Here is a 23,717-nt window from a genome sequence, read left to right on the forward strand (position 1 = left end):
GCGACGGATATGTAGTGAGTGCCCGCCAACGAGAGCATACAGGTCACATTGGTGTGTAGTATATGGGGCTTTGGTGACAAAACGGATGGCACTGTGATAGACTACATCCAGTTTGCTGAGTAGAGTGTTGGGGGCTATTTTGTAAATGACATCACCGAAGTCAAGGATCTGTAGGATAGTCAGTTTTACGAGAGTATGTATGGCAGCATGAGTGAAGGATGCTTTGTTGCAAAATAGGAAGCCGATTCTAGATGTAATTTTGGATTGGAGATGTTTAATGTGAGTCTGGAAGGAGAGTTTACAGTCTAACCAGACAGCTAGGTATTTGTAGTTGTCCACATATTCTAGGTCAACCGTCCAGAGTAGTGATGCTAGTCGGGCGGGAGGGTGCGGGCAGCAATCGGTTGAAGAGCATGCACTTAGTTTTACTTGCATTTAAGAGCAGTTGGAGGCCACGGAAGGAGAGTTGTATGGCATTGAAGCTCGTCTGGAGTTTAGTTAACACAGTGTCCAAAGAAGGGCCAGATGTATACAGAATGGTGTCATCTGCGTAGAGGTGGATCAGAGAATCATCAACAGCAAGAGCGACATAATTGATATATACAGTGCTGGTTGTAGCGTGTGGAAGTAGGGAGAACCCATATTTTATGGCTTATAAAGGTGTTGAACAAAGTGTTGACAGTGCTGAATAACAACTTAAACATGAACATACACATAAAAACAGCTGCTCTTTGCTGTATCCGTTGAGTCTTTCTCATCATGGTTTTAAAAGTTTTGAAATCTCACAGTAACTTTGCTGTGGTTCAAGGTAGGCCTATAGGTGCAATTGATTTGTTCTCCGGGCCTGCTGGGTAAGTGGAGTTCTACCTTCAGACACACGAAATTGTTCAAAATGGGAACACTTTGTTTTTCCGGCACTAGGGCTGCACCTACCACCAACAGCGCGAAATTAATAAAAAAAATAGGAACGCAAGGCTTTATTGTTGGGTTTTTTACAGAAATGTTTGGTGATTGACTAGGAATGCCTTGGAGATCGACCGGTTTGTGATCGACCGTTTGGTGACCACTGTTGTAATAGAATAATTGTCAACCTAAAATATTGTCATATAATTATAAATGCAGTTTACACAGGTTTTATATACATTTTCTGTATAAATAGCTTTTAAAATACATGTAAACAGACCATAAATGCCAACATTTCTGTTTTCTTGAAAAGTTATATGATACATCAGTACTTGTTGCATTTACAACTTGTCTAAGTCCTAACATCAATTGATTTCAGCAAGATATGATTTGACTGAATTGTTTTAATGGAATGTTGGCATTTTGGCAGTTAATTTGAAAACAATGTATGGAGTCATTCCTCTAAAACTCGCTGGCTATCTAACAAACACACTGTGCAGATGAATTCTTCAAATGCATTATTTTACACAAGCTTATTACAGCACTGGCAAACCATGGTTGACCAACTCCCTGACCAAAATGGCTGACATTTATCCCATCGTCAGAAGGTTAATGTCCAATCTAGTATTCTAATTCTATGGTTGTTACCATATTTTTAAGCTTGATACATTGATACAGAAGTCATAATGAGTGAATGCGGTATGTGTCCACTATATAAGGACAATGTAACTCCAGTCTGTTTTCATGAATGGTCATTGCAATCTACTTAAAAAATATATATATTTTATTATTGTTACCCCAGCATTACCTTTATGTAATAGTCTATACTGTAGGCCTTATATGCCTATTTAGCATTAGCATACCTTTGCTCTAATAGGCTACTAAATAAGCACAAAAAGAAACAGCTGACAAAGTTAACTCCATAACCACAGGCCAAGCTACCCATATCCTTCCTAAATAATTAATGACATGCTGTAGTATGGTGGACTGACTTGAAAAGTTACCTTGGCGACAACTGGATGCCTAGGATGATAAGGTTCTATTTTCTAAAGGCTCTGTGAGTCACATCTTTTTACAAATCACTAGTGCTAGGCTTTCCAATACTGTCATCTGCTGTTCAGTTCAACACATGCCACATCCATGCTGAAAGGAAACTGGTAAGTTCAAGCATAGATGTATAATAGGGTAGAAATAAGTCCAAAAAACGATTGAGCTTTGCATTTTATTAACATTTCATTGATTTAAACATGATATTCGTCAATTTTAATATTTCCAGACAGAGTAGCTATTTTTGTATAATATAAGGATATAATAACTAGAAGTGATTATTTATGAACAGTGGTTAGTTCTGATACTGTAGTTAGGTATTCATAGTTGAATTTAGTAAGATATTAACATAAAAACCAGTGGTCAGGTTACATTTGCTTGATATTAAGTGGAGGGGTTTGGTTAGTACTTTATGCCATGTGGTTATATCTTTTGCTCCCTCTGTTTTCGTTCTCCAAAATTATTATGAGGGCGTCGTTCACTCACTTGTCTCCTCTACATCCTCTGAGGTCCTGTCCTGAGTTACTGAATGTCTATCGTTCTCATTCAGTTTCCTTCTCTTCCTCTTATTCCTCTACTTTAGGTTGAGAAGTTAAGCCCTGGGGAGGTGCGTCCTCTTCTTGCATTTCTATTGTGTCTTTCCCCATTTCCGTAGCTCTATCACTGCTGTCTTTCCCTCTCTGTCCCCTCTTCCTCTTTCTATGGACCAAAGCTATTACCAAGATAATACCAGGTAAAACGGCAAGTAGAAGGATTAATGTAACAGTTGCCACGACTCTTTGCATGTTATATCTCAACTCACACTCCTGCATGAGTTTATCTACAGATATTTCACCCTCACTGAGGACCAGCAGAAGATGGCCACACTCATGACTGAAGTTGACCCAGTTTCGCAGCTCTATGTCAACAGTAGTGTCGCCTAGTCCATAAAATGTCAGAAACACTCCGTCAGGTAAATGTGAACAGTCAACAGACTTCTCAGACAGAGAGCGCAGGTACACAATGTCCGTGGCATTATCTGTGGCACAGTTGTCTATGATCACTGAGCCATGGTGGGAAACCATCATGTAAATGTCACTTCCTTCTCCTCCAATCAAGTAATCTCCTCCCACAAGGGACACTAGAATGTCGTTGCCGTCAGAGCCTTTGAGTAGGGCAGGTTCGTAGCCAGACACCAAGATATCTGAGTAGATAGTGCCAATCACATTCTCAACATCCTTCAACACGTCTCCCTCAGCATCTGCCTGACGGCATTCTCCGCTCAGCAGGTTGACGTAAACGCCCTCACCCCTCTCATGATCCCCCTGGTACAGCACGGTGTCTCTCCCTGGGCCCCCGTCCACTACATCAGCCCCTGGTCCGGGCACGAAGGTATCAGAGCCTGAGCCGCCCATCATGGTGTCACTCCCTTCCTCTCCATAAAGAGTGTCATCTCCTATGTTCCCAATCAGGATGTCATTGCCCTGACCCCCCAGCAAGGTGTCATGGCCGGCCCCTCCATCCAGTGCATCATCCTTGATGCCACCGAAGAGTACGTTTTCCTGCTCATTACCTGTAATGTAATTGGAGTCATGGGGACAGCCCTGCACAGTGTGAACCAATGATACATTTGATTGAGAACTCAGATCTATTTGGCAGTCTCCCAGTTTTCCTTTCATTGTCACTTTGTAAGCTTCAATCCAAGGCTTTTGAAAGCTACGCGTTTTGTTTCCAACTGGAGATCTCACCCAAAAATGCACTCCATCAGAGCTCTGGAAGCTAAGGTGTTGGTGTTGTTGCCCTGAATTATAGTTGAGCACTCTGACCTGAATTTTATGCCCCTGTGTACCTGTGCTCACAAGTACATCATGCTTGTCAGACTGAACTGTGAGTTGACCACCACCAAGGAAATCCATCTCAAACAACACAGTATCCATTCTTTCATCCTCTGCAAAGTTTTCAATCATGATGTTGGTTCCATATCCAGTGTTCACTACGTAGGTATCCTCCCCATCTCCTCCCACCATGCTACCACCTCCAGTAAAAGGATCCAGCATGTTATTTTTGTCGTTTCCTTCCATGCTGTCGAAACCAGATGAGCCATACATTTCCACCACTGAGGCAAAGTCGGTGTTATTCATCTTCATGATTTCTCCAGTCACCCTATTTCGGAAATCCACAGACTGAGGCAGCTTTAAGGAGCCATCGCAACTGCTGGCTTTGGACTCCAGTTTAAATGTTATTCCATCAGCTGATTGGATGTGGAGGTGTTGAGAGTTCCTTGAGTGAAACCAGCCCTTCAATAGGACTTCCTGTGAGCCATTTATGGAGAGATAAATGTCTGGTCCATTACATTTACAATTGATGAAATCATATTTTTCTCTAAGGAAAAGTACGTCAGTAGCCAGATCGGGCGACTGGTTCTCAATGGTTTTCAAGCCTTGACCTGGAGTTACAACATACCAGTCCTCCCCTCCTCGCCCCTGAAGAAAGTCTGTTCCTTGCCCTGGTACAATTGTGTTGCGTTGTGCGTTCCCTTTGATGATGTCATTGAAGGCTGAGCCTCGCACCTCTGTTACACTTTGGAAAGCCTCATCCTCCTGCAGATCCACATGTAGGGCAGCTGTGGACTTTCTGTAATCTAGATTCTGACTTATGAGGCATTTGCTCTTAAATGAGTCAATCTGCTCACAGGCAGCCTTGTTCTCAGAGATGCTGAAGGTGACCAGATCCTTTGTGATAACAAGCAAGTGCCTGTCCGCTTCTGAACGGAACCAGTTCATTAAGGTCACATCAGAGCTTTTATCATCAAAAGGCATCAGTTTGAGATGGTTTCCATCCACTTTAGCTTTGAATTCATGAAGGTTTGCCTCTATCACCAGTAGGTCTGTTTCATTGTCATTGGAGTGATTTTCGATGAATATCTTTGACTGTTTTTTCTCATAAACCATATATATGTCCTCTCCTTCTCCTCCCCTCAGGTGGTCCTGACCCCCTCCACCATCAATCAGATTCTTCTGTCTATTTCCTATTAGTATGTCATTGTAAAGAGACCCCATGATATTAGTAACGCTAAGGAGAAGTGGTTCGGAAGCGTTCACTGTCTGGCCGAGAGTTTTAGACATTCTATTGATACCTCTGGCAATCAGTTGGACAGAGGAAATCACTGTGGTGGAGATGTCGAACAGGACTCCGTCCTCTGACATCATGTTCATGTGGCGATATTCGTCCCCCAAAAACCAGTTTATAATCCTAATGTTATGGTTACCAAGATATCTTAAAACAATATCATTTCCTGACTTACTGACAGAAATCTGACTGTAGTTAACGCCGAGGAGTAGGACATCTGTTGATTTGAAAGGATCATAGTTATTAATAATCGTGTTTCCTCCATAGACAGGAATGATGAAAGTGTCTTTGCCGCCACACCCCTCCACATAGCTTTTTTGAGGTCCCAAATAGAACACGTCATCACCATTTTTTCCATAAAGCTTGTAGTAATAGCTCAACATGACTTCAATGCCATGGTCGTCATCTGCCTTCTGAACGGCAAAAAAATTATTTGCTTCATTGTTTCCCCAATATGTTCCAAATCTTGTGTCTGACAAAGCCTCATAACCAGAAACGACAGACATAGATCCAACTTTTATGAATAGGAATATTTTTATATCTATGTTTTTGTAAGTTAATCCATGTGATTCTCCAATGCCTAGAACAATGTCTTTTGTTCCAACTGTGTCAATAGTCCAACACCTTTTCCCCAAGTTTTCGTCACTGGATACAAAATAATCCATGCAGAAGTCAGATGGTCCCTGGTCTGAGAGACAAAAAGTGATACTCCCTCCATTCCAAGAATCCTCACCAGCTGTGAAATCAATGGCCTTTCTCCCATCCTGTACCTCCGTAAAAGAATAGTACTTTTGGTGGTCTGAAATTTGTTGAACAAGCCTTCGTCCCTCCTCAATCTCACGATAAGGAATGGTATAAAAAAAACTTGCCACATCAAGGATAAAGTGTAAAAGTCCTTTCCCAAAGCCAACAAAGAACGCTCTTATTTTTGCCAAAACACCAGCATTTGGTGGTAAATGACTGAGTTCAGTCTGAATATCAAGATATACATCATCAATGGTCATTCGTATGGTATTTAGTGCCAGGTTGAATGGCACAATAAATGGCGCCAGTTCTGGTTGAACGATTTCAAGAACATCCAAAACAACTATTGCAATATCGATGGCGGCATCAACATACCCCAGTGTATCTTTCCTCTTAAAGTCTTCCACAATATTGTAAATTCCAAAACCAATCCCTATGACTGGCATAACTACCAGGGCACGTTTCACCACAGGGCTTTTGATTAATGTTACCATGGCTCTCATTGCCTTGCGCTCTAAAACCTGAGGAACTTGTTTTCCAACTGCAGCCAAGGTCATTCCTGTGACTCCATGTACAGTCTGTAACGTGGCTATTGTACCATGTTCAATGTCTCCCTCTTCAAAAGCATGAACAGCTCCTTGCATCCCCAACATGAGTCCCACTGCTCCAATTGCCATCCCTGTGTGCTCTAGGTGCTTCGAGACCTGGTGAGAATGGGTCCCCTCTGGAATCTCCAAGCCATGCACTACTTCCATGTTTTTCCACATTTTCTCTTTGTATAGTTGTCCCCCTGGATGCAAATCCACCTTAAATTCAATTGTTTCCAAGAGATTCTTCTTCGATGTAAGCTGGCATCGAAATTGTCCATCCTCCAGCCTAATACTGCCTTCTTTGACATGTAGTCCCTCCGAGTCCAGCCTGTCACCAAATTCTCTCCTCAACTGATTGTGAATCTGTTCAGCAAACATAGCAGAGGACCTGGCGTAATATGAAGAGAGCTTGAGTGAATGCTCTACTTCTGAAGCAGAATGTAGATCTTTCAATGTCACAGAGCCATCATGGGACCCACCCAAAAGTCCAGTGACCTCATTTAGGGTTGATTCTTTGCCAATTTCATTTAAGAAATGATTATAATCCTTTATGAATGAACTTTTAGAAATCTCATTCACTAGTGCATACTCATTTGCAAGATTGAAGATCTCATCTGCTACCTTGTTGTTATCAATTTTTTTCCAGCTCCACCACTCTTCAAACACATTATTCTCTTTTTTTGTAAGGTCCATAAGATTCTTTTTTAATTCCTCTGGGGTCTTACAATTTTTTGGGGATTTGTTTTTTAATTTGCTAGAATCTATGTCTGAGGATGAACCCAAAAATCCTCGCCTACTTGGATCCACCCAAGAACCACCTGTTGCCATTGGATGATTCTCCATGAGAAAACTCAAACCTTTCTCTTTGACATTATTGTCTGTGCTCTTGGCCATATCTAAGGCCATCAAGACAAGAGGAAATGTCCGGAAATTTCGGGAGGACTCTGATATTATTGATGCCAAGAAATATGTTCTGTACCATGCCTCCTTCATCATACCTTGTGAGCCCTTATCAATGTATTCCCCTTGAAGAGTTTCTTTCACAAAATTAGGATAACTTTCTTTGCCATCCCCTATATTTTCATGGATTGCTGGATAATGTTCTTTGCCAATCTGTGCCTCAACACAACTTTTTATCTCATCTATTCTGTTTTGATTTCCCTTTTCATTGTTGCCAAGCTTTTTTCCCACTGGATACACATATAAAGTCTGTGGGTTTATCTCATAAATCCAGTCATGTAACATCAGGTATGTGGTCTTATCTTCTCCAAGCTTTGCATTGTGATGGATCACACTTAGGATATCCTCACCTGACTTCATTTCAAAGCAGTTATCAAGAATACCTTTAATGACATTCTTATCTTCAATCCATTTTTTCTCCTTTATTGTATTTTTTCCGTTTATCATTTGCCTCTCAATATTGCATATCTGATACTCTTCATTGTCCAAATTTGACTGTAACTTTTTGGAATTCTTATCACTTTCCATTGGTTGAAAAATTGCCCAGGTTAAGGCTTCAAGTTCATCAGTATATTGTCCACGTGCATAAGATTCAACAAATCTCTTTGGATTGTCTGGCCATGTGCCTCTGTATACTTTAAAACGTTCTTGAATAGAAGTTTCCCCTAGAAAGTTTCTCTCATTTGAAAAAATCCCATCCCCCCTGTTGCCGATCTGTTCTCTAGTGACAACATTTCCATCTCTGTCTAACATTGCCACCACTTTCTTGCTGTCATCCTTATGTCTTATTTCGAATCCAGTGGGGGTTATTTCTACAGTTATCTTCTCCCCAGAGTGGCTGACTTGGAGCAAAGAGCTCCTCAGGTGTAGTTCTGTCTCAATAGACCTGGCGTGGAGCTCTTTTAACAGGGTGTTCTTGAAGGCTTCATCGGACCCAACTTCACAGGCCACCACACTTGTGGTTTTAATATGGTCACTAGTCCTGGCAGTACGTCCAATGATGTCAGCCACGTCTTCGGCTTTGTACCCTCCAACCCTCATCTGTCCTTCACTGTCTCTGCTCCCATGGCCTACAAGGACCAGTCTGCTCTCTTCTGACAGTGGCACCGGGTCGCCTTTGATCAGTTTAGGCTGTTGGTTTTCGAGGATGTACACAGAGGTCACAGTGGGATGTTTCTCACATAGAAATTTAGCAGCTTCCCGAACAATGGGGTTATCTTCCAGTATTAGGATGTGTTGTTTATCATACTGTGTGGTGTGATCAATGGGTCTCTTTGGAGCATGGTACTCAGCTGCAGTGTCGGTGTGATCCATGATTTGGTAGGTGAGAAGATCTTCCGGGCTGTTAGTTTCCAAGACAGCATTATTGTCATGATACTTAAAAACCCTCATGAAGTCATTGTGAAATTCAGAAGTGGTATTGATGTCAGAAAACGGATGCTGCTCTCAATGATGGTGTCAACATTAGATTTGCTAGTGAGGAACCAGAGTAACCGGACAGAGTATGTCCATCCTCTGAGGCAGTACCAAATATCTTCACAACTGTGCCACTGTTAACGGTTGGGAGACATGAATCATTGTATATACAAGCATCACTGACCATTACTGAATAATGAGGATCTATGCTGTACTCCTGTTCTACTCTCTGACGAGTCCACTCTTCCTTGTCCATTATAAGGAGAAGTTTGTTGCTGTAGGTGTAAGACATTTCAGAAGCAGACAGCAGCAAATCTTGAATCTTTTGTCCATCAATTTCTTCCAGAAACCTTTCAAAATCCTGAGAAGAAAAAAAAAAACAATTAAAAAACAGATTAAGATTGAATGGGCAATCTGGGATTCGAAAGATTTAACCACTCTAAAATGCATAGACAGAGCAAGGACTGACCATCCATGGATGCGAAGACTGACCCTCCATGAGATAAAAATGTGTGTTTTAACCATGTTTTGAAACTACAGTGGGGTCCGAAATGATTGACATCTTTGATAGGTAGCCTAGCGGTTAAGAGTGTTGGGCCAGTAACCAAAAGGTTTCTGGTTTGAATCCCTTCGCCAAGTAGGTGAAAATCTGTGCCTTGAGCATGGCACTTAACCCTAATTGCTCCTGTAGGTCGCTGTGGATAAGAGTGTCTACTAAAATATAAAATGTAGAAAGAAGAGCAATAATGACTGTACTCAAATACTGAGCTATATTGTATGCTCAAAATTAATAATTGTTTTTCTCAACAAGGTAGGCGTCAAAATGATTGCCACCCCAAAAGATTTTTATGAATAAAATAGTAAAAAGTTTAGTATTTGGTCCCATATTCCAATCACGCAATAACTACATCAAGCTTGTGACACTTGTTGGATGCATTTGATATTCATTTTGTTGTTTTCAGATAATTTTGTGCCCAATAGAAATGATTGTAAATAATGCATTGTGTAATTTTGGTGTCACTTTTATTGTAAATAAGAAGTGAATATGTTTCTAAACACTTCTACATTCATGTGGATGCTACCATGATTACGGATCATCCTGAATAATCATGACATGCTAACCTCCCTGTTATTGGTAATGGTGAGAGGTTAGCATGTCATGGGGGTATGATCTTTGACCCTCTGGAACGTTCTCATTCATCATTGCTCATGATTCAATCAGGATGATCAGTTTTTGCTCATCTTTATCAAGGTTGTCAATAATTTCGGACACTATGGTTTACAATTGCATTGTTTACAAACAATGGAGTACAGCCAGGCTGAACAAGATTATATTTTGGGTTCTGTTGGACTACGACAGTTGAACTAAAATATATTTTTATTTGTTTAACACTTTTTTTGGTTACTACATGATTCCACGTGTGTTATTTCATAGTTTTGATGTCATAGGTGGCTCGTTTCCGCTAGTTGTATCTTGTTCTTGATACTATGTCTTGTTTGGTGGTGGTTTGACTGATTTCATGTCTACTAATATGTCAACAATTTGTTAGCTAGTTAATCAACAACTGTAACGATGTATTTAAGAGACAGCAAGTAATCATTGTGGAAATGTATTTGTTTTCAGTAAACATTTGCAGACTAAATATAGTTTACAAACCAACTGACATTCACTCCTGAGGTGTTGAACTGTTACACCCTCTATAACCACTGTGGTTATTATTTGACCCTTCTGGTCATCTGTGAACATTTGAACGTCTTGAAGAACAATCTGACCTAAATGGCCATGTACTTTTTGGGGTGGGGGGCCCCCTGAAGGTAGGTGCCAAAAAGAGTAGGACCATCTCTCCCGCTTTTACTCTATGATTTGACTATTAGATGTTCAATGTTTCTTTAGAAAAAAATATTTTAATAGGAATAGTTTCACCATATCAAAAGGAGAGTTCTGTTCACGTATCAGGGTTCACCTTAAAATGAGGGACAGTAATGAGGGACAGTAATGAGGAACAGTAATCCCATGAAATGAATAATAAACTTCAGAAATGTTTACAGAAAAGTTACAAACTAACTAGGGCTTTACAATGATGATGATAACATGGATACATTTTTGGGTTAAGTGTGTTAAGTCAAATCAAATCAGGTGTAGACCTTACCGTGAAATGTTTACTTACAAGCCCTTAACCAGCAATGCAGTTCAAGAAAGACTAGAAGTAAGTTGGTCCACAATTGTGTAATTGTCTTGTATTTTTCAGAAGCATCCAGCTGCAGACGGAGCATGCTGAGGGCGCCTGGTCTGCGAATGTCTCAGATGGTATTTGCCTGTTAGATTTGTGGTTTGCTGTGATGTACTTTTGAATGTTATTGCTGAACAAATTAGTTAGCTAGCATGCTCTAAATGTAATGGTTGCATTAGCTTACTGCTAATACAGAATTGTTGTTACAGATTCATGCTATCTACAGCCATCAACAACATCTAGCCTTGCACATCTAATTTGCTGTCTCTTATCTACAGTGCGTCCGGAAAGTATTCAGACCCCTTGACGTTTTCAACATTTTGTTACGTTACAGCCTTATTCTAAAATGGATCAAATAAAAACAAATCTTCAGCAATCTACACACAATACCCCATAATGACAAAGGCAAAACAGGTTTTTAGACATTTTTGCTAATTTATTACAAATAAAAAACAGAAATATCACATTTACATAAGTATTTAGACCCTTTACTCAGTACTTCGTTGAAGCATCTTTGGCAGCGATTACAGCATCGAGTCTTCTTTGGTATGGCACTACAAGCTTGGCACACCATTCTTTTGGGAAGTTTCTCCCATTCTTCTCTGCAGATCCTCTCAAGCTCTGTGAGGTTAGATGGGGAGCGTTGCTGCACAAGTATTTTCAGGTCTCTCCAGAGATGTTTAATCGGGTTCAAGTTCAGGCTCTGGCTAGGCCACTCAAGGACTTGTCTCGAAGCCACTCCTGCGTTGTCTTAGCTGTATGCTTAGGGTCATTGTCCTTTTGGAAGGTGAACGTTGGCCCCAGTCTGTTGTCCTGAGCGCTCTGGAGCAGGTTTTCATCAAGGATATCTCTCTGTACTTTGCTCCGTTCATCTTTGCCTCGATCCTGACTAGTCTCCCAGTCCCTGTCGCTGAAAAACATCTCCACAGTATGATGCTGGTGCCAGATTTCCTCCAGACGTGATGCTTGGCATTCAGGCCAAAGAGTTCAGTCTTGGTTTCATCAGACCAGAGAATCTGGTTTCTCATGCTACCCACCACTGCGACCTGTATGCTCTCGTTGGCTGGCCTTCGCTTCATACTCGTCGCCAAACCCACTGGCTCCAGGTCATCTACAAGTCTCTGCTAGGTAAAGCCCCGCCTTATCTCAGCTCACTGGTCACCTTAGCAGCACCCACCCGTAGCACGCGCTCCAGCAGGTATATCTCACCGGTCACCCCCAAAGCCAATTCTTCCTTCGGCCGCCTCTCTGAAGCTGGAGACTCTTACCTCCCTCACTAGCTTTAAGCACCAGCTGTCAGAGCAGCTCACAGATCACTGCACCTGTACATAGCTCATCTGTAAATAGCCCATCCAATCTATCTCATCCCCATACTGTATTTATTTATTTATCTTGCTCCCTTGCACCCCAGTATCTCTACTTGCACATTCATCTTCTGCACACCCTACCATTCCAGTGTTTAATTGCTATATTGTAATTACTTTGCCACCATGGCCTATTTATTGCCTTACCTCTCCTATCCTACCTTATTTGCACATGCTGTGTATAGATTTTTCTATTGTATTATTGATTGTATGTTTGTTTATTCCACGTGCAACTCTGTGTTGTTGTATGTGTCGAACTGCTTTGCTTTATCTTGGCCAGGTCACAGTTGCAAATGAGAACTTGTTCTCAACTAGCCTACCTGGTTAAATAAAGGTGAAATAAAATAAAATAAAATAAATGGTCTGAGAGTCTTTAGGTGCCTTTTGGCAAACTCCAAACAGGCTGTCATGTTCCTTTTACTGAGGAGTGGCTTCCATCTGGCAACTATACCATAAAGGCTTGATTGGTGGAGTGCTGCAGAGATGGTTGTCCTTCTGGAAGGTTCTCCCATCTCCACAGAGGAACCCTAGAGCTCTGTCAGAGTGACCATCAGATTCTTGGTCACCTCCCTGACCAAGGCCCTTCACCCCTGATTGATCAGTTTGGAAGGGCGGCCAGCTCGAGAAAGAGTCTTGGTGGTTCCAAACATCTTCCATTTAAGAATGATGGAGGCCACTGTGTTCTTGGGGACCTTCAATGCTGCAGACATTTTTTGGTACCCTTCCCCAGATCTGTGCCTTGACACAATCCTGTCTCGGAGCTCTACGGACAATTCCTTCGACCTCATGGCTTGGTTTTTGCTCTGACATGCACTGTCAACTGTGGGACCTTGTATAGAGGTGTGTGCCTTTTCAAATCCTGTCTAATCAATTGAATTTACCACAGGTGGACTCCAATCAAGTTGTAGAAACATCTCAAGGATGATCAATGTAAACAGGATGCAGCTGAGCTCAATATCAAGTCTCATAGCAAAGGGTCTGAATACGTATGTAAATACGTTATTTCAGTTTTTTTATTTTATTAGCATAAATGTATAAAAACCTGTTTTTGCTTTGTAATTATATGGTATTGTGTGTAGATTGCTGAGGATTTGTATTTATTTAATCCATTTTAGAATTAGCTATATCAAACTGTAGAAAAAATCAAGGGGTCTGAATACTTTCCGAAGGCACTATATTATCATGTTCTTGTATTTTGTCATTGTTGTCACTGTTTATGTCCTACGCCAGGACATGGAAATCGATTCTATAGTAGTCCATGTGGGTTTTAATGGCATTATGAAGGGCAGCTCTGTTGAAACACTAATAAAAGACCCATCATATCTGGCCCTGTGCCCTCTCTGAATCGTGGCATTGAACGCTTTAGTGGGATTATTTTTCTTCACAACTGGCTAAGTGATTATTGTTGACAATTTCGATACCTTTTGGAAACAAAACACGTTTTATAAAGAGGATGGGATCCACCCGGATAATTTGGGTTCCTGGATCCTTTCACAGCATTATATGGCTGCGTTGAGACAATGACTTATCAATGAACCAAGCCCAGCTCAGTTAATCTCTACCATTGTGTCGCTGAGTTGTCATAATGCTTCAGCAAATGTACATTAAACCAGGGGCCTTGGTAGACACAATGTAAGTAACCTAATTTATCTCCTGCTGATCCTACAGCTATCGTATACAGGTATCATGTGCCTATGAACCAGAGTTATACTGTTAGCAATGAGAAGGTGTGTACTAGCAGGAAATCCACTGTGTGCAGCTCACCTTGCACTAACATAAATAACATGAGCATTTTTACTTCTGTTGAGCTTCCAAGTAAAGTAATGAAAACAATCAAGCATTCCAGAAAGGTGCTAAAAAAAGCCCACATTAACATATCTATCTTAACCTCTCTAGGGCAGGTGGCACCAAATCGTCCCACCTACGTAACAGCCAGTTGAATCCTGTGGCGCGATTTTCAAATATCTTAGAAATGCTATTACTTCAATTTCTCAAACATATGACTATTTTACAGCTATTTAAAGACAAGACTCTCGCTTTTTGTGAACGTTTATCGTGAGTAATTTAGCAAACTGTTAGTAAATTCCCCGGAAGTTTGCGGGGGGTATGCTAGTTCTGAACGTCACATGCTAATGTAAAAAGCTGGTTTTTGATATAAATATGAACTTGATTGAACAAAACATGCATGTATTGTATAACATAATGTCCTAGGTGTGTCATCTGATGAAGATCATCAAAGGTTAGTGCTGCATTTAGCTGTCTTCTGGGTTTTTGTGACATTATATGCTAGCTTGAAAAATGGGTGTCTGATTATTTCTGGCTGGGCACTCTCCTGACATAATCTAATGTTTTGCTTTCGTTGTAAAGCCTTTTTGAAATCGGACAGTGTGGTTAGATTAACGAGATTCTTGTCTTTAAATAGCTGTAAAATAGTCATATGTTTGAGAAATTGAAGTAATAGTATTTCAAACGATTCAAAAATCGCGCCACTGGATTGAAGTGGCTGTTACGTAGGTGGGACGAATTCGTCCCACATGCGCCAGAGAGGTTAAGAATTATAGATACAGAACTCCTCTATGCACTCGATATGTCCGATTTTAAAATAGCTTTTCGGTGAAAGCACATTTTGCAATATTCTAAGTAGATAGCCCGGCATCACAGGGCTAGCTATTTAGACACCCACCAAGTTTAGCACTCACCAAAGTCAGATTTACTATTAGAAAAGTTTGATTACCTTTCCTGTTCTTCGTCAGAATGCACTCCCAGGACTTCTACTTCAATAAGAAATGTAGGTTTGGTCCAAAATAATCCATAGTTATGTTCCATCAGCGGCGTTTTGTTCGTGCGTTCAAGACACTATCCCAATGGTAAATAAGGGTCACGCGCACGGCACATTTCGTGACAAAAGATTTCTAAATATTTAATTACCGTACTTCGAAGCATGTCAACCGCTGTTTAAAATCAATTTTTATGCCATTTTTCTCGTAAAAAAGCGATAATGTTCCGACCGGGTATCTGCTATTAGGTAAACAGCCGAAAGAAAATACAGCACAGGGTCGACTCGTGCACGCGCCTAATTCCTTTGTCCTCTTATCGGCCACTTGGCAAAGGCGATTATGTGTTTCAGCCTGGGGCTGCCTCGTCATCGTTCAGCTTTTTCCCGGGCTCTGAGAGCCTATGGAAGCAGTAGGAAGTGTCACGTTACAGCTAAGATCCCCACTCTTCAATAAACAGAGACAAGAAGAACGACTCCTTGTCAGACAGGCCACTTCCTGCATGAAACCTTCTCAGGTTTTTGCCTGCCATATGAGTTCTGTTATACTCACAGACACCATTCAAACAGTTTTAGAAACTTTAGGGTGTTTTCTATCCAAAGCCAATAATTATATGCATATTCTAGTTACTGGGCAGGAGTAGTAACCAGATTAAATCGGGTACGTTTTTTTATCCGGCCGTGTAAATACTGCCCCCTAGCTCTAACAGGTTAAGAAACATGGTTCATGAAATTAATATCTTGCTATTAACAGATGACATTCATATTCTGATTATCTCTGAAACTCACATAGATAATACCTTTGATGATATAGTGGTAGCAATACATTGTTATAACATCTACAGAAAAGACAGAAATGCCAATGGTGGAGGTGTTGCTGTTTCTATTCAGTACCACATTCCTTAGAGAGGATCTCATGTTAAATACTGTTGAAGTAATATGGCTACAGATTAATCTGCCTCACCTAAAGCCCATTCTTGTGGGAAGCTGCTATAGACCACCAAGTGCTAACAGTCACTATCTGGAGAACATGTGTGAAATGCTTGATAATGTATGTGATATCAACAGAGAGGTATGTTTTCTGGGTGATTTAAATATTGACTGGCTTTCATCAAGCTGCCCACTCAAGAAAAAGGTTCAAACTGTAACCAATGCCTGCAACCTGGTTCAGGTTCAGTCAACCTACCAGGGTATTGATCACATGTATTGATCACATCCTTACTAATGCTGCAAAAATTTGCCTGAAAGCAGTATCCAGATCCATTGGATGTAATGACCACAATATAGTAGCCCTCTCTAGAAAAACCAAAGTTCCAACGGCTGGGCCTAATATAGTGTATAAGAGTTCCTATAATATATTTTGTCGTGATTCCTATGTTGTTGATGTAAATAATATTTGTTGGCTCGTGGTGTGTAATGAGGACCAAGCAGACGCTGCACTTGAAACAATCATGAAATTGCTTATTCCAGTTACTAATAAGCATGCACCCATTAAGAAAATGACTGTAAAAACTGTTAAATCTTTGTGGATTGATGAGGAATTTAAAAATGTTATGGTTGAGAGGGATGAGACAAAAGGAATGGCAAATAAGTTGGGTGTATTTCTGTGTGTAATAAAGCCCTTTTGGGGGGAAAAACTCATTCAGATTGGCTGGGCCTGGCTCCCCAGTGGGTGGGCCTGGCTCCCCAATGGGAGGGCCTATGCCCTCCCAGGCTCACCCATGGCTGCTCCTCTGCACAGTCATGTGAAATCCATAGATTAGGGCTTAATTTATTTATTTCAATTGATTGACTTCCTTCTATGAATTGTAAGCTAAGGACCCTGGGACTAAACACCTCCCTCTGCAACTGGATACTGGACTTCCTGACAGGCCGGCCCCAGGTGGTAAGGGTAGGCAACAACTACAGACCCGGGTTCGATCCCAGGTTGTGTCATAGCCAGCCGTGACCAGGAGACCCATGAGGCAGAGCACAATTTGCCCAGCATCGTCCGTAAATAAACGGTAGGCAACAACACATCTGTCATGCTGATCCTCAACACTGGGGCCCCTCAAGTGTGCGTGCTTCGTCCCTTCCTCTACTCCCTATTCACCCACAATTGCGTGGCCAAGCACGACTCCAACATCATCATTAAGTTTGCCAACGATGCAACGGTGGTAGGCCTGATCACCGACAACGATGAGACAGCCTATAGGGAGGAGGTCAGAGACCTGGCAGTGTGGTGCCAGGACAACAACCTCTCCCTCAAAGTGACCAAGGCAAAGGAGATGATCGTGGACTACACGAAAAGGGGGGCCGAGCACGCCCCCATTCTCATTGAATGTAGTGGAGCAGGTCGGGGACCTTCAAGTTCCTTGGTGTCGACATCATCAACAAACTATCATGGTCCAAACACACCAAGAAAGTCATGAAGAGGGCATGACAACGCCTATTCCCCCTCAGGAGCCTGAAAAGATTTGGCATGGGTCCTCAGATCCTCAAAAGTTCTACTGCTGCACCATCGAGAGCATCCTGACTGGTTGCATCACAGCCTGGTATGGCAACCGCCCGGCATCCGACCGCAAGGCGCTACAGAGGGTAGTGAGTACAGCCCAGTACATCACTAGGTCGGGGTGTGATAGGTGGGTGGGCATTCTATGTTTTTTGTGTCTATGTTTAGTTCTTGTTTTTCTATGTCTATGTTGAGTTTTGGGATGATCTCCAATTAGAGGCAGCTGGTTCGTGTTGTCTCTAATTGGAGATCATATTTAAATTGGGGTTTGTCTATGGGGGTTTTGTGGGTAGTTATTTTCTGTTTTGTTCCTTGTAACCTGACGGAACTGTTGACAGTCGTTTTGTTGTTTTCATTTTGTGTTTTCATTCAAGTATAATATGAGCACTTTACACGCCTCGCCTTGGTCCCCTTTGTACGACCCACGTTACAACATCTATACCAGGCAATATCAGAGGAAGGGCCTAAAAATTTACCCCCCATGCAGTGCTGGAGTGCCAAGTCTAGGTCCAAAAGGCTCCTAAACAGCTTCCACCCCCAAGCCAACAGCTGAACAGCTAATCAAATGGCTACCCGGACACATTTGCATTCACCCTTTTTTACGCTACTGCTACTCGCTGTTTATTATCTATGGATAGTCACTTTACCCCTACCTACATATACATATTACCTCAATTCCCTCGACTAACCTGTACCCCCGCACATTGATTCAGTACTGGTACCCCCTGCATATAGCCTCGTTATTGTTATTTTATTGTGTTAATTTTTTCAACTTTTGTTTATTTAGTAAATCTTTTCTTAACTCTTATTTTTCTTAAAACTGCATTGTTGGTTAAGGGTTTGTAAGAAAGCATTTCACAGTAAGGTCTACACCTGTTGTATTCGGTGCATGTGACAAATAACGTTTGATTTGATTTGAACTCAGTAAAATCTTTGAAATTATTGCATGTTGCATTTATATTTTTGTTCAGTATATATAGTGCATTCATAAAGTATTCAGACCCCTTGGCTATTTCCACTTTTCGTTACATTACAGCCTTGTTCTAAAATGGATTAAATCAAATGTTTTTCTATAACTAGCCATTTCTAGAATATTGTCACAGATAGAACAATGAGCCAGATATTTCACCAGATGTAATGTGAAGCATCCTATTGATGTTTCCACTCACTACCAAATATGGTGATGAGAGGAAGCCCAGTGGCCGGCAGTGGGAGAAGATGGAGCGAGATGGATTTTGGCCAACATTCTGAACATTTTCTCAATGATTAAACATTTGATCTCCATGCAGTTTTCTGTTACTAAAACTGGAATCTGTAGCAAATGGAGTGGACTGCATTTTGTAGACTTTGGGTAAGGGCGAATTGAGCTATTGCACACGTGCACTTCACAGAGTAGGTATTCCCTAATGAAAATATGCAAATAAATGCTAGAACACACCAATAGGATCTCACTAGCTTGTGCTTGGCTCTGCCCACGTCCTTGTTTGTTCTGCCCAAACGACAGGCTCTGGTCTATCTTGGGTAGTTATAAAAAATCTTAGATTTTGCGTTGTAAGCTGCTGACTCAAGACCTGACGCTGACGCTGATTCCACGGTAACATGTCCAGATTTTGTATTTACACTCATGATTGCACCTAAAGGAAGATAGTTCCTACATGATAGAATTCTTACTTTGTTATCCAACTGATCTTGAGTCCTTTCTTTCACCCTGTGAACCCCGTTCATTGCTGCTCGCAGATGTATTATTACATATTTTTTCTATGGTTACAGTCATCAAAGATTGAATTGCATTAATCGGATCTAATGGTTTACCGGTGGGGTGCTGCTATATTGGTGCTGCTGTGATTGGCGGTGGGGTAATGCTATATTGACTAGCCTATATATTATTAATTTGAATGTCCAAAAATGGATATAACCTATCAATCCCAGTTTGCTCCTTTAAATTAAATACTGGAATAAATAGGAAAAAGGATATGCTACTGTAACTGTACATGTCTGTACTAGAATTACAATTATAGCTCATAAATAACTATTCATACATGCAGCTTAACAGATACTTTCTTACCTGGTCCATTTGAATGACACGTTGTAAAATTGTCACATCCCCTAAGACCATCAAATAAAGCCATGGGCTTTTTCTCCACATATGCCCTGAGGAAATACAATAGATGGGTACTACCTAAATCATTTGCTGTTATGTCATTCCTCTTTCAATAGTCTGTACTGGGCAATAATACATTTTGTCACTTCTCTGAGTGGATATGTTACCTGTAATTGCTGAATCTCTTTGTCCTGGTCCCGTGCATTATTATCTCTCTAAACAGAGATAAACAATACTGAACATCTCATTCAACAATGGCTAAGAGAGGTTTGACAGAGACATCAAGGCTAAATTAAACTCACCTGGGGTCTACTCCTGTGGACCTACGTGTCATTTGATCAGGTAATCCTTTCAATCTGTGCAGCGCAGCCACATCAGACCTCAACTCGTCCCAGTCTTTGTCCTCAAGTTCTACGGAAAGATGTTAATTATTGTTAATATTTTACACAGTTTTTAAAATGTGGAATACAAAACAACTACACTAAATTAAACCCACTTTTAAACTTGCATTGTATTGTGAAAACAGCACTTCTTACCAAACTCTTTTGTTAGTCCAAGGAGACACACAAGGAGCATGATCCTCAGTGCACCTTGAAATCCTTGTCCCGCCATTACAACTCCTACCAAAACATTTGACAGTGAAACATACAGGTCGAATACACTCTTAGTAAAAAGTGTTCTTCCACTGTCCCCATAGGAGAACCCTTTTAGGTTATACCAGGAACCAAAAGGCTCTTAAAAGTGTTTTCCTATTGGGACAGCCTGAAGAACCCTTTTAGGTTCTAGATTGCACTTTTTTTCAAGAGTGTAGGCAGTGGGATCACAATTTGTTAAACTCAAAGCAATAATTTTCACTGTAGCCCACAGATATCCCTTAGAACGTTGGTTTTACGTTTGGTTTATGTGGGAAATCCTCCAAAAACAGGAAATAACACATTGTCTCTGAAGTGTGAATAACACCTCAAAGTCCAGTCCAGTCACATACACCCCCTTACTTTTTTGTCTTCAGTTATGGTTGCAAAGTCAAATGATAAAGTTCAACAAAAAGTTTGGGTAACAGATGTAACCTTGTTTCTCTAAGTAGAGTAACGGGTTGCCAAACGACCTATGGAATCTTGTAATATACATCTACAATTTATGCACAGTGGTGGAAAAAGTACCCAGTTGTCATACTTGAGTAAAATTAAGATACTTTAATAGAAAATGACTCAAGTGAAAGTCACCCAGTAAAATACTACTTGAGCAAAAGTACTTCGTTTTAAATATACTTAAGTGTCAAAAGTAAATGTAATTGCTAATATATACTTTGTATCAAAAGTAAAAGTATAAATAATTTCAAATCCCTTATTTTAAGCAAACCAGAAGGCACCGTTTTTTTGTTTTTAAAATGTATGGATAGCCAGGGGCACATTCCAACACCCAGACATCATTTTCAAATGAAGCATGTGTGTTTAGTGAGTCCGCCAGATCAGAAGCAGTAGGGATGACCAGGGATGTTCTCTTGATAAGTGCGTGAATTTGACAATTTTCCTGTCCTGCTAAGCATTCAAAATGTAACGAGTACTTTTGGGTGTCGAATATGTATGGAGTAAAAAGGACATTATTTTCATTAGGACTGTAGTGAAGTAAAAGTAAAAGTTGTAAAAATTATAAATAGTAAAGTGCAGATACCCCAAAAAATGACTTACGTAGTTATGTAAACAGAGAGGTGTACTTTCTTGGGGACCTTAATATTGACTGGGTTTCATCAAGCTGACCATTCAAGAGAAAGCTTCTCACTGTAACCAGGTTATTAATCAACCTACCAGGATGTTTACAAACACTACAAGAACAAGATCATCCACATGTATCGGATCACATTTTTACTAATGCTGTAGAACTTTTTTCTAAAGCTGTATCCGTACCTATTGGATGCAGTGATCACAATATTGTGGCTATATCCAGGAAGCCAAAGTTCCAAAAGCTGGGCCTTAAATAATGTATAAGTGATCATACAAAATATTTAGCTGTGACTCTTATGTGGATGATGTTAAAAAAACGTGTGGGTCTGATGTGATTAATAAGGAGCATCCAGATGCTGCACTTGATGAATTTATGAAATTACTTCTTCCAATTATTGATAAACATGCACCTGTTAAGAAACTGACTGTTAGAACTGTTAAGGCTCCATGGATTGATGGGAATTGAAAAAACGTATGGTTGAAAGAGATGAGGCTAAATGAGTGGCTAATAAGTCTGGCTGACTAAACTCAACAACAAAAAAGAAGAAACTGGTTTATGTGCTAACTGTGCCACTAGAGATCCTGGTTCGAGTCCAGCCTCTCTCGCAGCCAGCCGCGACCAGGAGACCCATGGGTCGGGGCACAATTTGCCCAGTGTCGTCCAGGTTAGGGGAGGGTTTGGCTGGCCGGGATGTCCATGTCCCATCGCTCTCTAGCGACTCCTGTGGCGGGCCGGGCTCATGCACGCTGACACGGTCGCCAGGTGTACGGTGTTTCCTCCGACACATTGGTGCGGTTGGCTTCCGGTTTTAAGCAGGCATTGTGTCAAGAAGCAGTGCAGCTTGGCTGGGTCGTGTTTCGGAGGACACACGGCTCACAACCTTCGCCTCTCCCGAGTCCGTACGGGAGTTGCAGCGATGGGACAAGACTGTAACTACCAATTGGATACAACAAAATTGGGGAGAAAAAGGGATTAAAAAAATATTGAACAAAATAAAAAAGGAAGAGAAATTCAACTCCATCTTTCATCGAATCAGATGGCTTATTCATCACAAAACCATTTGATGTTGCCAATTATTTTAATGATTACTTAAGTGGCAAAGTGGGAAAATTTAGGCAGGAAATGCAAACAACGAACAGTGAACCATCGTATTCATGCATAAAAAAACAAATAATGAAAGAAAAGAATTGCAAATTTGAATTTTGTCAAGTTAGTGTGGGAGAGGTGGAAAAATTATTGTTAACGATCAATAATGACAAACCTCCTGGAATTGACCTCTTAGATGGAAAGCTACTGAGGATGGAAGCTGACTCTATAGCCACTCCTATCTGTCATATCTTTAATCTGAGCCTAGAAGAAAGTCTTTGTCCCCAGGCTTTGAGGGAAGCTAAGGTAATTCCTCTACCCAAAAGTGGTAAAGCGGCCTATACTAGTTCTAACAGCAGACCTATAAGCTTGCTGCCAGCCCTTAGCAAACTGTTGAAAAAAATTGTGTTTGACCAAATGCAATGCTATTTCTCTGTAAACAAATGAACAACAGACTTTCAGCATGCTTATAGAGAAGGGCACTCAACATGTACTGCGCTGACATAAGTGACTGAAGATTGTTTGAAAGAAATTGTTAATAAGAAGATTGTGAGAGCTGTACTGTGAGATTTCAGTGCAGCCTTTGATATTATTGGCCATAACCTGTTGTTGAAAAAACATATGTGTTATGGCTTTTCAACCTCTGCCATTTCGTGGATTCAGAGCTATCTACAGTCAGAAGTTTACATACACCTTAGCCAAATACCTTTAAACACAGTTTTTCACAATTCCTGACATTTAATACTAGTACAAATTCCCTGTCTTAAGTCAGTTCAGATCACCACTTTATTTTAAGAACGTGAAATGTCAGAATAATAGTAGAGAGAATGATTTATTTCAGCTTTTATTTCATCACATTCCCAGTGGGTCAGAAGTTTACATACACTCAATTAGCATTTGGTAGCATTGCCTTTAAATTGTTTAACTTCCCACGGTAAGTTGGGTAAATTTTGGCCCAATCCTCCTGACAGAGCTGGTGTATCTGAGTCAGGTACATTTACATTTTAGTCATTTAGCAGACACTCTTATCCAGAGCGACTTACAGTAGTAAATGCATACATTTCATACATTTTTTCTCCGTACTGGTCCCCCGTGGGAATCAAATCCACAACCCTGGCGTTGCAAACACCATGCTCTACCAACTGAGCCACACAGGACTAGGTATGTAGGCCTCCTTGCTC

At 40.9% G+C, this 23,717-nt stretch overlaps 1 protein-coding gene across 1 annotated transcript in view; it reads right to left on the reverse strand.

Moving 5' to 3' along the window:
• Positions 1-2,107: 2,107 nt before the first annotated feature.
• Positions 2,108-23,717, reverse strand: part of LOC115205310 (uncharacterized) — a 28,300-nt gene continuing 6,690 nt past the window's right edge. Inside the window, exons 2-6 of the mRNA XM_029771130.1 lie at positions 20,265-20,348; positions 20,031-20,139; positions 19,896-19,943; positions 19,693-19,778; positions 2,108-9,129 (exon numbers count right to left, since the gene is read on the reverse strand). Of these exons, the coding sequence (XP_029626990.1) occupies positions 2,517-8,744 (6,228 nt within the window). The 5' untranslated portion in view covers positions 8,745-9,129; positions 19,693-19,778; positions 19,896-19,943; positions 20,031-20,139; positions 20,265-20,348 and the 3' untranslated portion in view covers positions 2,108-2,516. The remainder of the gene's footprint in view (positions 9,130-19,692; positions 19,779-19,895; positions 19,944-20,030; positions 20,140-20,264; positions 20,349-23,717) is intronic.

Source organism: Salmo trutta, chromosome 13 (assembly GCF_901001165.1).
Source record: "Salmo trutta chromosome 13, fSalTru1.1, whole genome shotgun sequence".
Lineage (NCBI taxonomy): Eukaryota > Metazoa > Chordata > Actinopteri > Salmoniformes > Salmonidae > Salmo > Salmo trutta.